Source organism: Heloderma suspectum, chromosome 5 (assembly GCF_057233095.1).
Source record: "Heloderma suspectum isolate Gila_16-S chromosome 5, 16-S_ref, whole genome shotgun sequence".
NCBI lineage: Eukaryota > Metazoa > Chordata > Lepidosauria > Squamata > Helodermatidae > Heloderma > Heloderma suspectum.
The window spans coordinates 228,228,389-228,248,059 of NC_139462.1; the positions used below are offsets into that span (position 1 = coordinate 228,228,389).

Consider the following 19,671-nt stretch of genomic DNA (forward strand, 5'->3'; position numbering starts at 1 on the left):
TTGAAGTCCTTCTGGAGGTCGTGCTTGACTGTCGTAGCAAACGCCAGGAGCTTGGGGAGTTCTCTGGGGAAACACAGGTACCTTTCCCCCAGAGATCCATGTGCTCCTTGTGAGAAGCTGGCTGTGTGGACCGTATTAGCCCCCCTTGGTCCCTGTGTGCACCAACAGGGACCAGCACCCCAAACATCTCTCCTGAAGAAATCAGAATATCTGAAAAAGTGAAATTGCAGCACCTGCAATTTCAGCTGCTTGGCCACCCAAATGGCCATGATGCCAGCCACCAAGGAAAGAAGGATCTCTCTCTCTCACTCTCTGCCCTGGAAAGTTGAAAAGTTAGGATCTCCCTAGGCAGGAATTGAAGAATTTCCTTCTGACATGTGGCCTGCATGAAAAAGGAGCCAGCTGCAAAAGATTTTGGTCTTGCGGGTACTGAGGGCATGCCAGTTTGGGATTCCTCTTGGGGAGGAATCTAGGTAAGGGACAATGTGCTCACAGCATCTAAGAGGCTCTGCTTTAAAGAAGTCAAGCTGATCGGAAGCCTGCCTGAGCACTGGTGATGGTGGACACAATGAGCATCCCTTCAACATTTTGCTTCTCATATTGTATGGGCTTTGTTGAAGACCCAGGGTGTGCAGGTGAAAGGGTGTGATTCCCCATTCTCTTGATTACTGTGATACAAGGTTGTTTAGCAATCTATCCATTGCAGTAAGGCATGGCAGCCATTTTGTCCCTGTTGCTGCTGGTCCCAAGGGCTATTTAAGCCACAAGTGTCATATACCTAGCTAAAAAACCCACAGCTGTTTCCTGTGATCCTGTTTCTTGTGGCAGGAAGCCCACTCAACACAAGTGAGCCAATGAACATTGCCTTACCTTCATAACCCACTTGAGGCTATGAGGTGGTTTTGCACACCACGTACGTATGTACACATGTGCGTGTGTATATGGTGGGCACAATGAGCAGCCACCGCATCACACGTTGTCTAACATGCATGCCACCCAAGCACCACCATGAAACCTCACTTTCTGTCTTTTTTCTTCCATGGCGGAAGTACTGTTTGGATCGTCACTTCCTATGAATATGTTACAAGGCGCTACGTCAAACAGTTCAGGAGAAAAAAAAAAACAATTCTGGCCATTCCACAGAACAAAGAGTGATTTGCAAGTTCTTCCAGTTCCTGTGAGAAGTTGAACGAAGGGCCTTTAAAAACAACAATGCGCCACCTGTTGTTAATTCTATACACAGAAACTTGGCAGTTGAGATATAGTGCTACGGGCTGGGCTGGAACGTTAAGAGTCATTGCGCTAGAAGCTTTGTCCATGCTCAAAATGCACAAATAGGCTGTGTTTCAGGAAGATGCACAACATTCAAAGGACACTTAACAGCACAAGTCTTGCTGTATGTGTTGAGAGAGGAAAGAGCAGAGGCTCCGGAACTTTCTGGAAACATGCTAGACACCCACTATTCAGCTCTATGTCATTGACTAGTGAAAGAAACCACAGTCTCCTGTAGGGACACCAGGCTGAATCTGTTGGTTTGTTCATTTCTCGGCTTGCCAGGAATTGCAAGGTTAACTCCAGATGTGATAATCAAGAAGAAATTAGGCCTATTCTAGCCAACCAGTTTTTAGCCTCTTTGAGTGTATATATATTTTGTTGTTTTTGTTTCCGTTCAATTTCAAGAAGTTGACTTTCCCCACAGAAAAAGTTGCGTCTGATTCATTTCCCATGACTGAGGGCATTCTGCTTTACTTGCACGTGTGGACATCGTACACCCGTATGCACTCTTGACAGCTGACATAGCAACACCAATGGAAGATGCAATGACACTTCTCCTTCCTCTTCTCAGTCCGTGTGTTGTGCCCACGCCCGCAGCATAAGAGGTCGCAGCCGTCTATCCCATGTGAGGTGACGTTGCAGATTCTGTCGCGGGTGCCAAAGGAGCCGGTTTCGGGGTTCGGCTCGCAGAAGTTGGGCGAATTCTCATAGTAGACAAGGTCCCTCTCGGTCGGGGCTTTGAAGAAGTTATATTTGGGCCGCAGCGTCTCTACCCAGCCACGGGACTCCCTGTGCTTCTCCACCACCATTTCGGAAGCGCTATCATATTTGTCCTTGAGGTAGTCACCGATGACCCGGAAGTCAGGCTGGGACCACCAACAGGTCTTCACCTCACAGCTGCCCGACAATCCGTGACACTTGCATTTGAGGTGCATGTGGTCAATGATGGACTGAAAAAGAAAAAAAGAAATGAAATGAAAGGGGTGAGGAAGGCAGGAGGAGGAGGGACAACGTGAGCTCCCCGTGTGAGGAAACAGTCAAACTGGCATTTTAAAACCTCCAAGGGTTGGCCATTCCAAGGTAGCTCAGCATCTTAGGATGTCCACAGAGCACCAGTTTGCAGCACAATAAATGAACAGTTGTTACTCATTCATTGTGTAGGCCCCAGAAATCTTCCTCTACCACAGCAGTTATGCTGACATCTTTAGGGCTGCCAATGAATATTAATTGATTAATTAATTACCTTTCTATACCACCCAACAGCTGAAGCTCTCTGAGCGGTTTACAACAATGTTGTACACAGTGGACTCTAAGGTTTACTCAGACTGATTAGATAGTGGAAAACTGAGCCCCCCCTCCCCCCGCTTAATATTCTGTTCCACATTTATTCCCAACCCCCCTAAAATCCCATAATGCTACGTAATGCGTAGGAAAATACAAGATGGCAGACCTGGGCCTGTCTAGAGAGTCATGTGACTGCTCCATCATCTGTCACTGTTGTTACTGCTGCAGCTGACACCATGGGGAGCGTTTGTTGGCATACTTCTGGCAGTAAAAACTTCAAAAGCAATAGAGTACAAGGAGAGTGGGAGCATTCATGTTTTCCCCTAGAATGTTCATCTCTGTGAGGAAGACACCATCTTCAGTACTGCTGCATATCCAAGATGGTGCTGCCCTCACAGAGAAGGACAACCTAGGAATGAACTTAAGTACTCCAACTGTCACTGCCAGCCCAGGTGTAGCTTCCATAACCTCATAAAGAGAATAACATGTGGATCAGCTCAGCTCAGCTCAGCTCAGCTCATAGAATTGGACCCCAAAAGGACGCAAAGACCTTCAGTGCCAACTAATTCAAAAACCTGCAAATATTAAGCCAAGGCTTTATATACTTGGGACTGGTGAGTTGCACACCTAAAGAAGGTGTGCAGCTCACAAGGATTGTGAGTTAGGTGCCCAACAGAATGGCTGACTTCACACAACACGACAGCCCACACTGAATGTTGAGTATGGACTGAGTGTGGGTTGTCAATGAACTGTGGTTTTGTGTTGAAATGTGGGTTGTTGTGTTGAAATGTGGGTTGTTGTGTTGTGTGAACCTAGCTGTGGTAACAAACCATGGTTTGTTCGTAGAGAAGCCATGGTTTGTTGTTGGGTTGTGAACTGTGGGTTGCTTGTGGTTAACAAACCATGGTTTGCTAGCTCAGCTAGGTTCACACAACAACCCACATTTCAATGACAACCCACAGATCAATGACAACCCACAGTTCAATCCATACTCTACCTTGAGCGTGGGTTGTTGTGTTGTGTGAACCCAGTCACTCCGTCACAGTATAGCCATGGAGCTGTGTTCTAAAGATGCCAGTTTCAGCTTAATACACAGACTGTGGTGCAAAGTGCCAGTTTACAAAGTAAGCAGAATCACACAGGAATGCCTTTCTTGGAGTGCACCATTTCAGGCTGCAGGTGGGGGACTGCGTGTTTGAATGCTTCCCCATGAGGGGGAAAAACTATCCCTGCATGTAGAATACTGGCATTTCAGGGAGAAGGGTTCAGTTTAACCTTCCTTCTGACATGCTAGTTTTTGATATGCAGGGAGCTTGAACAGTTTGCCATGAAAAAGCAAAGCACAAACTGCCCCCAGCATCCTGAAATGGTGCACTCCAAGAGAAGTAGATCATATAATTTTGCAATTTGTCACTGGATTTTGTATTATTTATTCATTTAATTGATGTATACACTGCTGACCATTAAGTGGTTTACACAATCAAAAATTAAAAAACATCATAATAAATGTTTCATCAATGTTTCAATGTTTAAAACAGTTAAAACCAAAACTGAAAGCACAATCGGTGCTGAACCAACTAACTGGGCAGTACAATCATTCAGGGAAGGCTTGGATAAAGAGACGGTCTTTAACAGATGTCAGAAAAACCATGCCATATAGTTCTACCTCCTGAATATTTCAGGGCAGGGCATTCCATAAGGTCGGTGTCATACTGCGAGTGAGACGTGACCCGCTTATGTGTTACCCAGTGTTAGTGTCTTTCGTAAAAACGCTGTCTCAATCAGCTCTACGTTAGTGTAATGTGGAAGCTGCACTGGGGCAATGGAGCAAACCACGATCAGTTTTCCTTACAGTCCTTCCAGCTTCGTTGTTGTGTCTGTTCATGGCCGACCGAGCATCCGGCCTGTTCTCTCGTGCATCTGCGAACTCCCGGGACACCATGCTCCCAAACTCCACATCCTCGCTGCAGCCTCCCCATTTCCAGCCTTCTCCAGGAGGGCCCTTGTGCCGTGTATCGCAGCCGCAGATGGTCGCCGACCCTTCGGCGCAGGATCTGGTCACCGCAAAAGCCACACCGGCAGAGGCAATGGCATGAACAAAGGCTGACTCCCTGGTGGCTAGGGGAACAGAGGGGACATCATGCTAAGCATCCATGACTTGACAAGACAAATGGGTTATTCAGCCGAACACAACATGGAGACCATCGGAAGGCTGGATCTGAAAAATGGTGAGCCAAATAAATAGAAAGCCATTTATATATACTAATATTACAAAAGGAAATTAAATCTGTTGGGAATGTTGGAAAACAGAATTATTTCCAGGGGGCTGCCTGGTGCTACTTTGTGTGAATTACTGCTCTGGGCCTATGCCCAATCAGGAGGCACATTCAGATCAGTGACTCGTGCAGACACCGGTGGGGGTGGGGGGCTCCTCTACTCTAGACGTTTTGGGTGTAAGGTGGAGGGTGTAAAGACTGCATTGCGAACTCTGCTTGAAAAAGCAGGATGCAAATTTAAGAAGGCATGAAGGAACTGTGTCTTTGATTTTAAGTTGGAGGTAGAAAAAAAAAAGTGTGTCAGACAAATTGTAATTGTTAGGGAAACACTGATGTAACATCTGAACATGCATTCCTGGTTCAGACCAAGGGAGCCCATTAAGTCCAGCATTCCAACAGCAGCCAGCCAAATACCCCTCTGGAAGCTCATCAGCAGGACATGAAGGTGATGGCCAATCTATTCCCAGTTTTATACCCCCAGCCTTTGGTACTGAAAAGATATACTGCTGAAAATGTGTTGAACCTCAGGCCTGCAGGCCAAATCTGGACCACCTGATGTTCCAATCTGGCCCTCCTGGGTTCCCCAGATGGTCACCACCCTTTCCCCTGGCCCAGAACCCCTTTCCTCTGATGGCTGACCATTTGGCGGTCGTCCCGATTTGGTGTGGTTTTCTTCCCATTCTAAAAGGCTGAAATGCTTCTCCTAAGACTTAGTCACAGGCATCAAGCTAAAATATACCGGCATTTTTGGATTTTTAATTTTAAATTTATTTGAAATTAACCCATCTTTAAGGGTAGAAACCTTTAAAGAAGCGGCGGCGGCGGCGGTGGGGGCATGATTTTGGCCCCACCAATTTTGCCTTTGGCCGCACCCACTACTGGAATGCAGGCCCTGAGAACTTCTGTGAAATTGAATTTGGGCTGAAAGAGGTTCCACGCCTCTGCCCTGAAGAAATGAAACTCACTTGAAATGCCTTGGGAATTAGCACCTTGGTTCAATTCTCTTTATAGTGATTTTATTGAATTTCTGTGGATGCTGCTTGTGGTGAGGTGGGATAACTCTTTGAGGGCTTGTTTTGCAACAGAATCTGCGGGAATAGCATCTGGGTGGACGGCTTGCAGAGTGTCCATATATCGAATCGATAAAAACCGATAATCTGAAAAGACCTCAAGAGGAAAATAGCTTTGTGATCCTTCCTTCTGATAACGAAGAGTCACTTCACTGAACAAAAATGGGCAGGGGGTGGAAGTTTCCCCACGAAGTTGGCCGTGGAGCTTTCTTTGCAGAAGGACAGTTATCCTGCAGAACAGGAAACACAGTTTTGTGGTATCGCTACACCAACGCATGCCTGCCAGCTGCTTTTTCAGACTTGTCTAAAGAAGCCTGGAAAGGACGGTGAATCCACCGGTCAATCTGTAAAGTGTAAAGTGATGCACACTGGGCAATAAAATCCCAACTTCAAGTATAACCTGATGGGATCTGAGCTAGTGGTGGTGACCAACCAAGAAAGGGATCTTGGGGTGTGGTGGGCAGCTCGGTGAAAATGTCAACCCAGTGTGCGGCTGCTGTAAAAAAGGCAAACTCCATGAGTCCATGTTAGGCATAATTAGAAAAGGAATGGAGAATAAAACTGCCAATATCATACCGCCCCTATACAAATTCATGGTGCGACCACACTTGGAATACTGTGTACAGTTCTGGTCATCACCCATAAAAAAAGATATTGTAGAGCTGGAAAAAGAGCAGAAAAGGGCAACTAAAATGATCAAGCATCTCTCCTATGAGGGAAGGTTACAACAGCTGGGATTGTTTAGCTTGGAAAAAAGGAGGGTAAGGGGAGACAGGGTAGAGGTGTACAAAATGATACATGATGTGGAGAATGTGGGTAGGGAGACATTTTTCTCCAAATACTAGAGCCCAAAGGGGTCATCCCAGGAAGCTGATTGGTGGCAGATTCAGGACAGATCAAAGGATGGACTTCTTCACACAGCGCAGAGTTAAACTATGGAATTCGCTACCACAGATGTAGTGATTTGGATGGCTTTAAAAAGGTCAGACAAATTCTGGGAGGAAAAGGCTATCAATGGCTACTAGTCCTGATGGCCATGTGCTACCTCCAGTACCAGAGGCAGTGAGCATAAGTACACCAGTTGCTGCGGAACATGGGTGGGAGGGTGCTGTTGTGCTCATGCCGTGCTTGTGAGTTCCCAGTCGACAGGTGATCGGCCACTGTGTGAACAGAATGCTGGACTAGATGGACCCTGGGTCTGATCCAGCAGGGCTCTTCTTCTGTTCTTAATCTGTTTCCAGAGGCCACCTGCTCTGATCATCTCGCCTCCACACACCTGCCATATTTTGAAAACTGAAGGAGGATCTTTATATTGCAATCCTGTGCAATGACTGTATGAGTTCAATGACTGTATGAGTTCAATGAGGCAATGTGCAGGATGGGCCCCAGTTGCACATGCAAATAATCTCTTGACATTGCAGTCCATCAGACTGTATGGGCCTGCATGTGTGAACCGGGCACAAGAGGTAAGCCTGCCACATCCCAAGGGCTTGGAGTGGGTAGCAACCAATTACAATCCTACTGAGTTAAAAATCCTAAAACACTAGCTTCAACAGATTTTAACCCCATCCCACCCACCTGGACAGCCCTCTGCAAATGTAACCATGCCCCCTCCAAAGCCAAAACAAAGAGAAAGATCCTAGCAACACTAGAACAGTGCTAGAGTTGGCCTAAAGTCCATCTAAACCAGCCTCCTAGGGTGGCCAGGTGTCCTACTTTTCGGAGGACAGCCCTCTATTTGAAGAGCTGCCAGAGGGCAGTCCTCTATTTGAAGGTGTCCTCTGTCCAGTCCAAGTCCAGTTTAAAGACAAAGAACAATAAGAAGGGGAATCAGGGGCCTTGAAGTTGCCCATCAACAGTTACCACCTGGACACAGGTCATTAGTTAGTCTTCTCCACTATGGTATTGCATTTCTATTTAAATTACAGTTATTATTTCTAAATTTGCATCAGTACATAGGAATTAGCACATGCAAATGTTGTGCAATTTGGTGTCTTCTTTTTTTGGTGATGCATTTCCTCTTTTCTGGCAATGTGCAAGTGCTTACCCTAACCCTCTTCCCAGCATGGCCAGCCAAATGCCTGTGGAAAGCCTACGGGCAGGGTATGATCGCAATAGCCCCTTCCACGGTTGCCTAACCCAATACTTAGAGGTAAACTTCCCTTGCATATGAAGGTTCCATTTAGCTATTTCATCTAATAGCACTTGATAAGACATCTTTTAAGTCTTCACATTTTGCGTAAGTTTTAAATCATTTCCTAAAGTCTCCAAGGGTCCTTCCTTTTGCTCTTGTTGTTTGAAGGTGGCACACAGGTGTTATTAAGATGGCACCTCAGGTTAACTAAGATGTTGCAATGGGACGCATTCTATATCTTGGGCCCAAAACCATGTTATAGGTCAAAAACAACTCTTTAAATTATGCCTGGAACTAGTCCACACAAAATCAGGTTGGATGCTGGAGAATGGGTTAGATTTGGACAGTGGTGTTCTGCATCAGCTGAAGCTTTCCATCACTCGAGGCCCAGGGAGTGCACTCTAGTTTCACATTGCCCAGAGAGTTCAGGCATGGGCCCTTAGTCTTAAGCTTGCCTTTATTATTGGAAGCCATGCGTCCCTCTTTCAAAATCTATGGCCATCTTCACGCACGGCAATCACGGGGCCATTGAGCCACTTCCATGTCTACAGTACAAAGTGAAAACCAGTAACCATCTTGTATAAATTGCTATGACTCCTCATGAATGCATTGTACCGTATTCTCAGCTTCCTCTCCACAACAGACTTACAAGACCCGCTCTTCTTTAGGGGAAGCCAAATTGCTCCTGCTCCAGATTCAAATCGATTTGGTTTTGTAAGGCAGACAAAGCAGATCCGTCCTACTGCGTGTGTTACACCCATGGTGCGGATCGGGAAATGTGTAAGTGTGCTTCTACTGCACTGTGCAAGAAGGCCCAGTTTTGGCATCCCAAATTGGAGTCCCAGGCCTCACACCTGTGAAACATCTTTGCTCAAGGGAGCTATCGGCATATCTCTGAAGTAAGCAATTAGACCACTGGATTTACCTCCCTCGTGGCTGGGGCACTGGGTTCAGCTTTGACAGGGGGAGGGGGAAGGCTCCAGATATTTTTGAATAGCCTCCTGCCATGAGCGGGAGATTGGTTCCTTCCCTAACCCTCGCCGCCCCCCATGGCTAATAGCAGGCCTGACCCTCTTTAGCTCAGAAGAGCTTGCCTGAGGCGCTGCAGGGCTGCGAGACCAGAGAAAGCCTGGCCTCGGAGATGGAGATAAACAGGAGGAAAAGCACGCACTTGTAATGGAAATAAGGGGTTATTAAGGTGCCATATAAAAATGTAAGAGCCTCCGCGGAGATAAGGAGGCGGGAGAGCGGGGAGCTTATTTGTCAGCCAGCCTGGGTGGTTCTTGGGAGCTGCGGAAGAGGCAGGCAGCAGGTCGCGACTTGAGACGAGGCCGTTCTGGAAAGTCAGCTGGCAGGGAGCAGGCGGATGGGGAGGAATCCTTACCTAGAGGGAACGGAGAGCATTCCTGACAGGGGAGCGCAAAAAACCCACAGCGCTTCGCACGCCTCGCCCCCAAACGCTGAAGCCCTCCAGCGGCTCCTTCCGAGGCTTCTAGGAAATCCATGGGTGGAACTGGACGTCTTGTCTGGGGTGCGCTTGATGGGGAGGCCTGGCTTCTGGGGGTGGGGGGCTGGGAGAGGCAGAGGCAAGGAATGCCTTGGAAAAGTATTACGGAGGTGGTGGGTGGGGAAAGAGAAGGCAGGCCTTTCTGAAAAGAAAGGCCTGTGAAACCAGTTCCCTTTGCATAGGTTGCAGAGGCTAAATGCCGTGTGCCTCACCAAAATGGATAGCCAAGGTTGGCGCCAGCACGGGCATCCTTGGGCAGCTGCCTGGGCCCCAAAGGCCTGGTAGGGCCCACCACCGTCCCTGTAATTCCCGCCCAGCGCACCCCCGGCTTGGTTCTCTGAGTGGCAGCTCTCAGCTACCTGGTGCTGCTTAGAGTGTTGCTGTGGCTGGTACTACTGCCGGGCAGGTCCGCCAGGGCCCAGCACAAGAAGAGAGGTCCCACCAAAGGGCACTTTGCCTGGGACTCCCTCAAACCTGGAGCCACCTGTGGGGATACCTCCAGATCTCTCTCCCCACCCCCTTCCACAACTTCATAAGGGATGGGATATGGCAACCATGTCTTTTATCCATCCGTCTGCTTAGACACTGATACCAGGTCAGACTATTTTTTCCATCCAGTATCATCTGCTCTCACCGGCAGCATCTTTCCAGGCTCTCAGGCAGTCAAAGGTATTTTCCCATCACCTGCTACCTGATCCCTTTATCTGTAGATGTGAGGGATTGAACCTGTGACCCTCTGCGTGCCAAGCAAATGCTCCCCTACTGAGCTATGGCAATACATAAGTAAATAAGTACTTCTTTGCTTATGTAGGTAAATATTCAGGTAAGTAAAAAGTATTTACTTACATTCTATTCTGCTCCATCAGAGCAGGCAACATCAGTTACAAAGAAAACAAAACACATGCAAATCAGAAAACAGATTACCTTAGGGCGCAATCCTTTGCATATTTAGACAGAAAAAAGTCCTACCATTTGGCTGACTGGGGAATGCTGGGAGTTGTAGGACTTCTTTCTGTTTAAACATGCATAGGATTGCAACCTTACTAAACTAAAATGACTCGATGCATGTTTAATCCTGGACAGCCCCAAAAGGGTCTAGAAAGAGATCTAGAAAGAGCTTCATGTCAAGAACTAATATCCTAGAGGGGATCAAAGAACAGAATCGGATAAGTAAATGGAGGAATGAGCGTACCGACTTGAGTATTTTAACGAAGGAAGAAATGGCCACTGGAAATACTCTCCCTTATATAGTTTGGAGGACAATGAATAGGATGAGGGTGGAGGTACCAAGGTGTAAGACGAATTTAGTTCAGTGGGGGTTGCTGGTTGACGACAATACATTATGTGAGTGTGGAGACTGAAACCCAAGATCCAGCGCATCTGATGGTGTGTCGATTACTGCCGGAGTCTTGTACTGTTGACGGTCTACAGCAAGCTAATGACAAAGCTGTGGCGGTGGCTACATTTTGGCAGAGCAAAGTTTGATCTGGCCACGAAATAAATAAAGCCCCAAAGGGAAACGTTACGGCCCTGATGGACCTGGGCAGTGTGACACCCTGAAACTGGCGGGACATTTCAGGGTGCAGCTCCTCTGAGAGAAGGTTTTCTGCTGTGCATCTGCCCTGGGTTCCTTCAGTCACATTCAGTGCAAGCAAGCAATCAGATCAGAACAATATCTCATGCTGATTGGAGCCTGATTAGAAGAAAAGCAGCGAGACATACAGAGAAGCATCAGGTAGGCTCCTCAGTAGGTGGCCGTGCTGGACTTCTTACAGAAGTCTTTAATTTTTAACATTCCTTTTTGTCTCACTGCACACACAAGCACTTCTTTCCAGGTGTGCAGTTGGGTAATTTTAGATTCTGGACTTAATGCGAGGCTGGCCCAAGACATTGTTGCTGTCTAAGGCAAAGACAAGATGGCTGCCTTCCTCCCATTCGATATACAAAAGCCGACTGGACTGGCAGCTGATTTCCACACTGGCAATGGGACAGTGTCCTCCACTCCACCGGAGTGCAGCAGGCTACTGAAGGGCAGGGTGCCTGGCATACACAGTGCCCTCCAATAGCTCACCGCTATTCCCTGCCTCCTAGCATTTGCCACCTAAGGCAGCTGCTTTGCTCTGCCTCATGGTAGGGCTGGCCCTGACTTAATGGTTTGACGGGGCCCCCCTCTTTAGATGTGTATTACTTCACTTCCTTCAGATGTGGTAAGACTAGCCATCCCAGTTGCACCTGGGAGGCCTCCTCTTCATTCTCCTGAGTGGGGCCAGGACCTCTCCCCCAAAGTCCTGCCCTGTTGGCACCACTGGTTCTCTGAAGACGCAAGGTGTAACAGAAGTGTTGCACAGCTGAATGTCCCTCTGTGTGCCATTGTGGGGACTACAAGCGAGAAGGATCTTGGAATTGTTGTAAATCACAAGCTGAGTATGAGCCAACAATGTGATGTGGCTGCAAAAAAGGCGAATGCTATTTTGGGCTGCATTAATAGAAGCACAGCTTCCAAATCCCGGGAAATACTAGTCCTCCTCTACTCAGCACTGGTTAGGCCTCATTTGGAGTACTGTGTCCAGTTCTGGGCACCGCACTTTAAGAAGGATGCAGACAAGCTGGAGAGGGTTCAGAGGAGGGCAACAAAGATGATCAGGGGACTGGAAACAAAGCCCTATGAAGAGAGACTGAAAAAACTGGGCATGTTTAGCCTTGAGAAGAGAAGACTGAGGAGAGATAGGACAGCGCTCTTCAAGTACTGGAAAGGTTGTCACAGAGAGGAAGGCCAGGATCTCTTCTCGATCATCCCAGAGTGCAGGACACGGAATCATGGGCTCAAGTTACAGGAAGCCAGATTCCGGCTGAACATCAGGAAAAGCCTCCTGACTGTTAGAGCAATACGACAATGGAACCAATTCCCTAGGGAGGTGGTGGGCTCTCCCACACTGGAGGCGTTCAAGACGAGGCTGGACAGCCATCTGTCAGGGATGCTCTGACTTGGATTCCTGCATTGAGCAGGGGGTTGGACTTGATGGTCTTGTAGGCCCCTTCCAACCCTACTATTCTATGATTCTATTCTATGATTCTATGATACTCGGAAGGTTCAAGAAGGCATGCTTAGTTACACAGACATGTCTTTGGTCCACCTGGCTTAAGACCTGCTATGTCTGGCAGCCAAAGGCAAGACCTTTCCTGGCACTGCTGCTTGAGCTCATTTGGATGGAACTGTGGACATTTGGCAAAAAAACAGGCAAGCCCAAACTGTGCAAAGAACAAAGATTTCGGGGATGGTTGCTCCTCATTTCAAGCATCTCTGAGTGATCAGTGGGTGGACTGGAACCATATAAATGCAATGGTTCCAGTCCACCCACTTCGGGAGCCCCTGCCAAAGGAAGTGAGGCGGATGGCTGCTAGGAAGAGGGCCTTTTCTGCTGTGGCAGCCTGGCTGCGGAATGAGCTTCTGAGGGAGGCTCGCCTGGCACCTACTCTGTGCTCTTTTCAGTGCCAGGTGAAGGCCTTTTTATTTTCCCAGCCTTTTAGCACTCTAGTCTTTTAGCTCTGCTGTTTTAAATCTGTATTTTAAATCTCTGCGCTGCTGCTAAGATTTATTCTGGTTGTACTCTTATATTGTAGCTTCAAGCTTCATATTTTATATTGTTTATGCTATGCTTTGTGGTTTTAATTTTTGTGAAACACCCAGAGAGCTCCGGCTACTGGGCAGTATAGAAATGAATTGAAATAAATAAATAAATACATCCAAGTCAAAATTAATGGCTATTTACAGTTTCTATTTATTTTAAAGGAGTGTGTGTGTGTGTGTGTATGCTTTGATGTCCATTGATTTGCAAAGAAGAAGCAAGTGCTTTGTGTCAAATATGATCACATATAATACGTCGTAGCAAGATAAGGACATGAGGAGCCCTGCAAGATCAGACCAAAGGACCATCTCGTCTAGCATCATGTTTCCAACGTGGCCAGCCAAATCCTTCTAGGAAGCCAGCAAGCAGGGTCTTAAGGTAATAGGCCCCCCGCTGCTTTCAAAGCCCTGCTGGCTTGCACCAGCTAGGGCAGGAGGGGTGTGTGTGCAGGGTTGAGGAAGCAACAGCTTCGCCTGACTTTTACGCTCAGCAGATTTTTTTTAACCCCCCCCCCCCGAAAGCAAAGGGGGAATTAGCTCTCCCACCTCCAGGCTGGCGTAACTGAGGGTCCCAGTCCAGACTTCTCTCAAGAGAATGGAAGGGCTTGAGATCCAGCAAATCTGGCCTGCTGCCACCCTTGGAATGGCCCACTTCAGGGCCTACCTCGGGAAGATTACCGTGGACCTCTTCAAAGGAGAAAATGGGCTGTTGCGGGGAAGACGGCACCCCCTACGGGCAGAACCAATCTCTGCTGGTGGAGGAAGATCCCTGCCACATTCTACCCCTCCTGGAAAGCCATCCAAGGGGGGTTAGGATTACTCTGCCTCTCTCTCCATGTAATGTACCAATATCTTATCCCATGGATGTTACCCTCAACATTATTTATCAAAAATAATTTTCAAAAGAAAGTCTTAGATGTATTACCTTGTAGTCTTAATATAATCAGCACAGAAGGAGAATCCATTTTATGGGACTGTCCCTAAAATGTTTGGTTATCTGTCGCAGCTCTATTCTGATTCTTTCTGGGCTGTTTGCCTCCTGTCTTTAAAATGGCTTTAAGTTATTTTAACAGTGTTAATTTTATATAATATTTTTTCGTTGTATTATATTTGTAAGCTGTCTCAAGAACTCTAGTAGGACAAATTGGCACCATTTGAATATTTTTCAACCCATCAGTGAATCCATCAGAGTAATTTACATTTCTTATTTGTCTAGCCATTTTCAACAAGCCTCACTCTCTCCCATAAACAGCACCCAAACCAACGTATGAAATTCAAAAGATGAAAGTAGAAAACCCTAACCGTATGATAACCACACAGCAATAATGCTGGATTAAAACAAGCTTAAAACAGATGGGAATGGACATTACTTATTTATTATTATATTTTATATCCTGCCCTTTTCCCCCTTGCAAGGACCCCAAGGCAGCTTACACAGTCTCCTCCTCTCCATTTTATCCTCACAACAACCCTGTGAGGTAGGTTGTGCGGAGGGTCAGTGACTGGCCCCAAAGTCACCCAGTGAGCTACATGGGCAAGTGAGGACTGGAATCTGGACCTTGCCAGTCCCATTCCAACACTCTAACCATTACACCACATTGGTTCTACAGACATGTGGCCAGTGGGGGGAGGCATGGCTGGCATGTGTGTTGCCACCCCCTCACAAATACTTTCAATGTATCTAAAGGAATGTCTCCTCCCACATGAACCTGCCCGGACCCTTGGGTCATCTTCAGAGGCTCTCCTCTGGGTGCCCCTGCCAAAGGAAGCTAGTGTCAGGAGCGCCCTAGCGGCCTCTTTCAGTACACTCCAATAGCCAACTCAAGACACAGACGAAAGGATTATTTTCAAGGCTTTAATCCTTTTACAACTTAATGACTCTTTCAGATGCTAATCACCAGCGACTAAGCAATGAACAGCAGAGTAGCCTATGCTCCAGGTAGGCAGTTGGTCCCCGTTTGAAGGAGAATCACTTGAAGACCCTGAACTTATGGGCTAGGGAGAGATCCTCCCTCTTTCCCTTGGGTGCACGGGAGGCGGCTGTTGCTTGCACGCCAAAGGGGCGCTAAGCCTCCTTTCCGCGCCCCTCATCACTCGTCGCTCCCTGCGTCTGCGTCGAGTGTCTAGCAAGCCCCCCTCCTGCACTCTCTCATTACCAGGGTCACTAGCTATCTCAGGAATGCCGGCAGGAGGAATCTCTGCCAGCAGCTGTGCCTGTGAGGGATGAGCGGGCTCCTCTCCCACGGATTGCTGATCCTCTTCAGAATCAGAACTGCTCTGGGGTTCTATTGGCTCAGTTTCCACCCTGACAGCTAGGTGGGTGGCTACAAGAGAGAGGGCCTTCTCAGTGGTGGCAACCCACTTATGGAATAAACTCCCTGAAGAGGTTTGCCAGGCGCCTACATTGTTATCTTTTCAGCACCCGAAAAAGACCTTTCTTTGCTCTCAGGCATTTTAGAGACCTAGTTCTAGATTTTTATGGCTGTTCTATCAATTCCTGTGCTGTTTATTGTTTTGCATTGTACTGTATTTTATTCTTTTAAATATTTGTATTGTACTTTGTTTTTTACTGTTCTGTGGCATTTTAGTTTTTTAATTGTTTGTGATCCACCCAGAGAACATTAGTTATTGGGTGGATTAGAAATGCAATGAATGAATGAATAAATAAATATATGAGGGGGTTAGTTGTCCTACTCTCTTCACTTTTAGAAAGGGTGTGAAGACACATATTTTTAATTTAGCCTTTTAAATTATGTAGTTGTTTTTAATGCTTTAATGCTTTATTGTTTTTAATGTCCTTGTTTTTATTGTTTTAAGGTTTTATTGTTTTAAATTGCTGTGCACTACCTTGGTGGCTTTTTAGCAAATAGGGCAGTATATAAATGTTAATCATCATCTGCCCCCACCCCTCCATCCTAGAGTCTCCTCTACAAGATCTCTCCCTCCCTCCCTCCCTTGGAGGAGGACCTGGGCTAGCAGAATGTTACTTCTGTTCTGACCCAAATCTCACCAGAGTTGCAAGAACTGGACGCTCCATATAGATACCAAGAAATAAGCTTCAATCAACATCCTCAAGCATGTTCTACAACTTAGCTTTCAATTCCACTCCTGCAGTGCATGGTAGCGGGCACTGCGGCCCAGGCTGGGTCCCTCTGGACTAGGGATGTCAGAGGAATCCGTGCCGGGGATAATGTTCGCTGAGTTTTTAGCAGCTCGGCCCCCTGGACTTTGACTCGCTTACCTGTGATCTGGCCCCACTTGATGCAGACTGAGTCAGGCCAGCTCACGGAGTTTAGGTTTTTTCCTTTTCTTAAAGCGACATTTACACAAATTGCAATTGCAATTTGCGTAACTTGACCGAATCTTGGCTGTAGTTTGTGCAAATTGCAGGCGTGATATGCTTAATTTGTGTAAATTGTGCCTGTGGTTTTGTACAAATTGTACTTGTGATTTGCGCAAATTAAGTCCTGCTTGTGGCCTGCTTGTGGGTTCCAGATTGACAGCTGGTTAGCCACTGTGCGAACAGAATGCTGGACTACATGGACCATTGGTCTGAGCCAGCGTGGCTCTTCTTATGTTCTTATATTATGGCTGCAGTTTGCGCAAATTACGGCTGCAATTTGCACAAGTTATGCAAATTGCAGCTGCAATTTGTGTAAATGTCACTTTTAAGGGAAAAAATCCAAGAAAACTTCTCAAATTCCAAGAAAAAGTCCGTGGCTCGACTTACAGATGCAAGCTGAGCCAGGGGCTCTGGGGGAATCCAGTGAGCTTAAAAAGGGCTGATTTTTCCACGACGGCCATCTCTCTGGACCACCAGGCCTGGGGAAAGTGCCCCCTTCCCCTTGCCCCATCTTGAGTCCTGCATTCCACAGTGGAGGTGTTACCAGAAAGAAGGTCCTGCTCTATGCCATCATCTGAGTCAAAGCTGACATGCTAAGAAGAGCACAGCCTGCTCTGTAGATCTCCGGGACTGGGGAATTACGTATGGCAATATTAAAGGTACTGGAGACCTTTCCTCCCCTTCATGGATCACTGCCTTGTTGTGGCGAAGGGGCTTGCGTAACTCAGTGAAGCCATAAGCTATGCCGTGCAGGGCCACCCAAGACGGACAGGTCATGGCAGAGAGTTCTGACAAAATGTGGTCCACTGGAGAAGGAAATGGCAACCCACTCCAGTATTCTTGCCAAGAAAACCCCATGGAACGTATCACAAGGCTAAAAGAGATGACGCCGGAAGATGAGCCCCTCAGGTCGGAAGGTGTCCAATATGCTACTGGGGAAGAGCAGAGGGTATTTCCAAGTAGCGCCAGAAAGAGTGAAGCGCCTGGGCCAAACCCGAAAGGACACTCAGCTGTGGATGTGTCTGGTGGTGAAAAGAAAATCCGATGCTGTAAAGAACAATATTGTTTAGGAACCTGGAATGTCAGATCAATGAATCAAGGTAAGCTGGAGGTGGTCAAACATGAGATGGCAAGATTGAACATCGACATCTTGGGAATCAGCGAACTAAAATGGACAGGCATGGGCGAATTTAATTCAGGTGACTATCATATCTACTATTGTGGGCAAGAATCCCTTAGAAGAAATGGAGTAGCACTCATAGTCAACAAAAGGGTGGGAAAAGCAGTACTGGGGTACAATCTTAAAAATGATAGAATGATCTCAGTACGAATCCAAGGCAAACCATTCAACATCACAGTAATTCAAGTCTATGCCCCAACCACTGAGGCCGAAGAAGCTGAGGTTGATCGGTTCTATGAAGACCTACAACACCTTCTAGAACTAACACCAAAAAAAGATGTCCTCTTCATCATAGGGGATTGGAATGCTAAAGTAGGAAGTCAAGAAATCACCGGGATAACAGGCAGGCATGGCCTTGGTGTACAAAATGAAGCAGGACAAAAGCTAATAGAGTTTTGCCAAGAGAACACGCTGATCATAGCAAACACTCTTTTCCAACAGCACAAGAGGCGACTCTACACATGGACATCACCAGATGGTCAATATCGAAATCAGATCGATTATGTCCTTTGCAGCCAAAGATGGAGAAGCTCCATACAGTCAGTAAAAACAAGACCTGGAGCTGACTGTGGCTCAGATCATGAGCTGCTTCTTGCAAAATTTCGGCTGAAATTGAAGAACGTCGGGAAAACCACTAAACCGTTCAGGTATGACCTAAATCATATCCCTGATGAATATACAGTGGAGGTGAGGAATAGATTTCAGGGATTAGACCTGATAGACAGAGTGCCTGAGGAACTATGGACGGAGGTCTGTAACATTGTTCAGGAGGCAGCAACGAAATCCATCCCAAAGAAAAAGAAATGCAAGAAAGCAAAGTGGCTGTCTGATGAGGCTTTACAAGTAGCTGAGGAAAGAAGGGAAGCGAAAAGCAAGGGAGAAAGGGGAAGATATACCCAACTGAATGCAGAGTTCCAGAGAATAGCAAGGAGAGACAAGAAGGCCTTCTTAAATGAACAATGCAAAGAAATCGAGGAAAACAACAGAATGGGAAAGACTAGAGATCTCTTCAAGAAAATTGGAGATCTCAAGGGAACGTTTTGTGCAAAGACGGGCATGATAAAGGACAAAGAAGGCAGGGACCTCACAGAAGCAGATGAGATTAAGAAGAGGTGGCAAGAATACACAGAAGAACTATACAGGAAAGATCTGAATGTCCCTGATAGCCACGATAGTGCGGTCACTGAACTTGAGCCGGACATCCTAGAGAGTGAAGTCAAGTGGGCCTTAGGAAGCATTAGTAACAACAAAGCTAGCGGAGATGACAGTATTCCAGCCGAGCTATTTAAAATCCTAAAAGATGATGCTGTTAAAGTGCTGCATTCAATATGCCAACAAATCTGGAACACTCAACAGTGGCCACAAGACTGGAAAAGGTCAGTTTACATTCCAATTCCAAAGAAGGGCAACGCCAAAGAGTGTTCAAACTACCGCACAATTGCGCTCATTTCACATGCCAGCAAGGTGATGCTCAAAATCCTACAAGCTAGGCTTCAGCAGTATGCGAACCGAGAACTACCGGAAGTACAAGCTGGGTTTCGAAGAGGCAGAGGAACTAGAGATCAAATCGCCAACATTCGCTGCATCATGGAGAAAGCAAGAGAATTCCAGAAAAACGTCTATTTCTGCTTCATTGACTACGCTAAAGCCTTTGATTGTGTGGATCACAACAAACTGTGGCAAATTCTGAAAGTGATGGGAGTACCAGACCACCTTACCTGTCTCCTGAGAAACCTGTACGAGGGTCAAGAAGCAACAGTAAGAACCAGACATGGAACAACCGATTGGTTCAAAATTGGGAAAGGAGTATGACAAGGCTGCATATTGTCACCCTGCTTATTTAACTTATATGCAGAGTACATCATGAGAAATGCCGGGTTGGATGAATCAGAGGTCGGAATTAAGATTGCTGGGAGAATTATCAACAACCTCCGATATGCAGACGATACCACCCTAATGGCAGAAAGCGAAGAGGAT

At 46.8% G+C, this 19,671-nt stretch overlaps 1 protein-coding gene across 1 annotated transcript in view; it reads right to left on the reverse strand.

Moving 5' to 3' along the window:
- Positions 1-1,745: 1,745 nt before the first annotated feature.
- The window catches only part of WNT3A (Wnt family member 3A), a 131,465-nt gene continuing 113,539 nt past the window's right edge, over positions 1,746-19,671 (reverse strand). Inside the window, exons 3-4 of the mRNA XM_084855112.1 lie at positions 4,412-4,677; positions 1,746-2,225 (exon numbers count right to left, since the gene is read on the reverse strand). Of these exons, the coding sequence (XP_084711238.1) occupies positions 1,746-2,225; positions 4,412-4,677 (746 nt within the window). The remainder of the gene's footprint in view (positions 2,226-4,411; positions 4,678-19,671) is intronic.